The sequence below is a fragment of the Triturus cristatus genome, chromosome 10, assembly GCF_964204655.1.
Source record: "Triturus cristatus chromosome 10, aTriCri1.1, whole genome shotgun sequence".
Lineage (NCBI taxonomy): Eukaryota > Metazoa > Chordata > Amphibia > Caudata > Salamandridae > Triturus > Triturus cristatus.
This window is the reverse complement of record NC_140593.1, coordinates 78,117,185-78,120,621: the sequence shown is the minus strand read 5'-3', so window position 1 is coordinate 78,120,621 and position 3,437 is coordinate 78,117,185. Positions and strand designations below refer to the sequence as shown.

Here is a 3,437-nt window from a genome sequence, read left to right as displayed (position 1 = left end):
GGGGTAAAATGTCTGAGCCCTAGAAGCAGGGAGGCAAGGCAGGAGCCCCACCCTCTCCACCAGCACCAGACAGGTAAGGAGACCCCCTTAGGTTAAAAAACACCATACACACATTAAAAGCACCAGCGCCGCTGCACCCTACAACACGCAGCAGTGCAGGAGCCACACACAGTAAAAACGAGCAGCAGTAGATATGTGCAAACAGGCATGCAAAATAGAGCAAATGAGACAGCGTTGCCCACAATTACCCATACTGGAGTCCACTAGAGTCCAACACCACTGCATACAGTGTCTACCCCGAGATACACTTTGAGTCTACCATCTCCCAGTTCTTTCCAGAAGTTGTCTGCATCAGTGGCACCACAAAAGAAAAAATCCAGGCTACTATTATGAGCATGTTGAGGCAGGAGGGGCCCTATGAACACAACCACCCAACAGAACGTTTGTACAGCTGGAAGGTGGCTAAAATGATAGCGCTGCACCTCTTTCCTTTTTAGGTCTCACCTACGCAGTGCGCATGCGCTGCGTAGGAAAAAGACCTGTAGAAATCGCTTCGGCTTTTCAGCCAAAAACGTTCACGCGTTGCATTGCTTTCAATGGCAACGCGTGCACGTCTGGCGATTCCCTTGCGGGAGCGAGCTTTGGCAACATATGTTTGCTCGTTCCCGCAAGGGAATCGCTGTGTGTTCTCTCGCACTCCCCCACCCCTCCCACTTGTTAGCCCAGAGCAGCGGGACGCTGCAGCTGCATTCGCGGCCGCGCTTGTTACAGTGGGTGGCGCCGACTGGTTTGGGATCAGGGCATGTAGTCGATAGAGCTTTTGGGGGAGTTGCATTTATATAGCGCTTAATACCCTGAAGCATTTTTGTCAATGCATTACGCAGAAGGTCGGTTCAGATTTTCCAAGACGGTGATCGCAACTGAAGGGAACTTAAGAAGGATGGTTCAAGTGTGGCCGCTGGAGTACACGAGCCTTGGTGAATATGAGGCGCACGCCGGAAGAGAGCGCTTGGACAGTTGACGAGCAGATAGAGCATCACTTGGAAAACCGTGTTTGAACGGCAGCAATGCTAAGGCTGGAGGGAATAAAGTGCTGCAGCGGAAACTTGAACAGGGTGCAGGAGTATAAGCCCGCCCCTCCAGGCAGGTAGAAGGGTGAGCACAGCTGCTCCTCCAGGGACACCGAGTAGTACTTGTTGGGGCGCAGGGAATCTGCGCAGCTCATGGCTCCCGGGGCAAGGAACACCGACCCGACGCTGGCGAAGAGGGGCAACCCGGCCAGCAGCAGCCTGGGCACGCTGAGCTCGCCCAGGACGCGCCGCATCTCCTGCAGGGAGCCACCCAGCAGCAGGATGTAATTCCGGGGCAGCAGCAGCGTGGCGTTCTTGGAGAGTTTCCTGCCCGGCGGGTGCTGGCAGCGCGCGGCCGAGTAGGGCAGGATCACCTCACGCAGCACGTCCATGGCCATGTTCAGGTCTTGCATCCCCTTCCGCGCGCGGCTGTTGATCTGTTGCTGCTCGTCCTGGGAGTCGGGGGGCTCACCAGCACCTCTGGGAGCTGGCACTGGGGAGGGCTGCCTGGGAGCACCGGGCACTGCTCGCTGCTTCATCATGGCTTGTCTAAATGCTCACAGCAATGCATCAATATGTGGAACGGTAGCAGCCAGGCTGCAAAGTCACAGCAAACGCTGGTGCAGCGCTACAAGAAAATCAGGCATATTCCCTAAAACGTATTGATGTTTTTCAGGGTCATATGCTAGGCATTCCTCGAATTTAATACAGTGGAGCGAGGTGCGTCCAACCACAGCACGGCTCTTGGTTTACCAGCATTTTCATTGGCTGTTGACAGAGCGGCAGCTGATGTACAAATCTGTAAATTGGCACACAGTTACAGTGGGGCGTTCAACTGTGAATGGAAGAGACGCATTCACCCAAAAATAAAAAAAACATCTAAAAACACGAGTGCACTTTACAGAGAGGGTGGCCTTCAGGCACTTGGGCATCCAGTGACAAGCAGCAGAGTGGTATACTTCTATAAGCAGTCAATCCTACTCGCACATGCATGAAATTTCTGCCTAGCCACGTTTTCAGGAACCTCAAAGCACTGCAGTCATATGTGTAAGGGGTGAGTAAGCTCATAGCGCCATGTGTGTTTTTTAGGTCGAGCCTGCAACTGCGCATGCTCTCGCTTGTGAGAGATATTGTTTACAGTAATTGACTTAAAGTTTGCCCCATTAAATTACCATTTCTTGTTTTTATAGGTACTCTTCTTTGCTGCTTCTTAATTGGCCAGTGCGGGCCATACGTCACTTTCTTTGATTTGTGTGGAGCATGGGCCAAGCACAAATTAAGTCATCTTAATTTGTGCTCTAATCAAATCAATCTTTATTTGTATTCGATTAATTTAAATTAGACAAAAAGCAACAATAATAAAATATTGTAAAGCAAGCTGACTATGACACAAAAAGCCAGTAAGGTTGATCTAATAGTTGAAAAGATGTTCCCCCAGGTATTACCGATTACCCACTTAGGCCACTCACACAGGGTACCTAAGGACAGCGATGAATTAAAATGCATGCAGCAGCTACTGTTAATTTTTTGTGGGAGCTATCCAGTGATTGTCAAGCTTGTTAATTCACTAGCAATCCAATCGGGAACCAGGTAAGAGCAAATGGCAGGAAGATATAAAAGGATCGCTCACTCAGGATAGCTATGGGGGCAGCTATAGATTAAAGTGCTTATGCTTGCACTTTCGAAGGAAATAGGTTGGAGCAGTTCCCCTCACAGCCGTCTCTGCTGTGACAGGCTCCAGGCAGTACACGAACAGTCCCAGTAATGGCAGCAGAGCGGCATGGACACAGCATTGACATCTGCCTTCTGTGTGGGAGGGAGACAACTGCTTGAGTCCACCTACTAGCACTCAGGGCAGACACGTAATGTCAAACTGGAGTCAACCATTTTCACATTTTATTTAAGTAGATGAGTTGTCTGCTTCTATTTGCATATAGCTTACTGTGACAAGACAGAGGCACAGACCACCTAAGACTGGGTTTGGCTGCGTTATTAGGAGTAGAAAGTCATGGGCCTTGATCGACTGGGAGAAAGTAAATCAGCAATTTACCTATTCTTTCCACTGTCAACAAGCATTGGCATAGCCAATAGGTCTCGCCTTTGGGACCTTATAAGTGTTTAGCCATGCAACAGTTGATGTTGTTGCACCAAGGATATTGTGCTGCATAACTAAATACTTATAAGGTCCCAAAAGCGAGACCTATTGGCTATGCCAATGCTTGTTCTTTTGTGGAAGGAGTAGGATTTTTAGAATTTGTGGCAGCCATCTGCCTTAAATGGAAGGTTCCCAGCTGGACTTATTTTGCCAGAGTTGCTGTTCCAGTGCTTCATCATGATGTGCTGCAATTGGTTGGACAAGCTTTGCAG

At 49.6% G+C, this 3,437-nt stretch overlaps 1 protein-coding gene across 1 annotated transcript; it reads right to left on the bottom strand.

Annotated features, from left to right (window-relative positions):
- Positions 1-1,036: 1,036 nt before the first annotated feature.
- On the bottom strand, positions 1,037-1,612 carry LOC146788865 (oligodendrocyte transcription factor 1-like). The gene has a single exon (XM_085629949.1). The coding sequence runs from the start codon at positions 1,610-1,612 to the stop codon at positions 1,037-1,039; it is 576 nt and encodes a 191-aa protein (XP_085486075.1).
- Between the last annotated feature and the right edge of the window lie 1,825 nt (positions 1,613-3,437).

Bases quoted from the DNA above. Each gene is read 5' to 3' on its own strand.
- LOC146788865 (XM_085629949.1), bottom strand. From the start codon at position 1,612: ATGATGAAGCAGCGAGCAGTGCCCGGTGCTCCCAGGCAGCCCTCCCCA.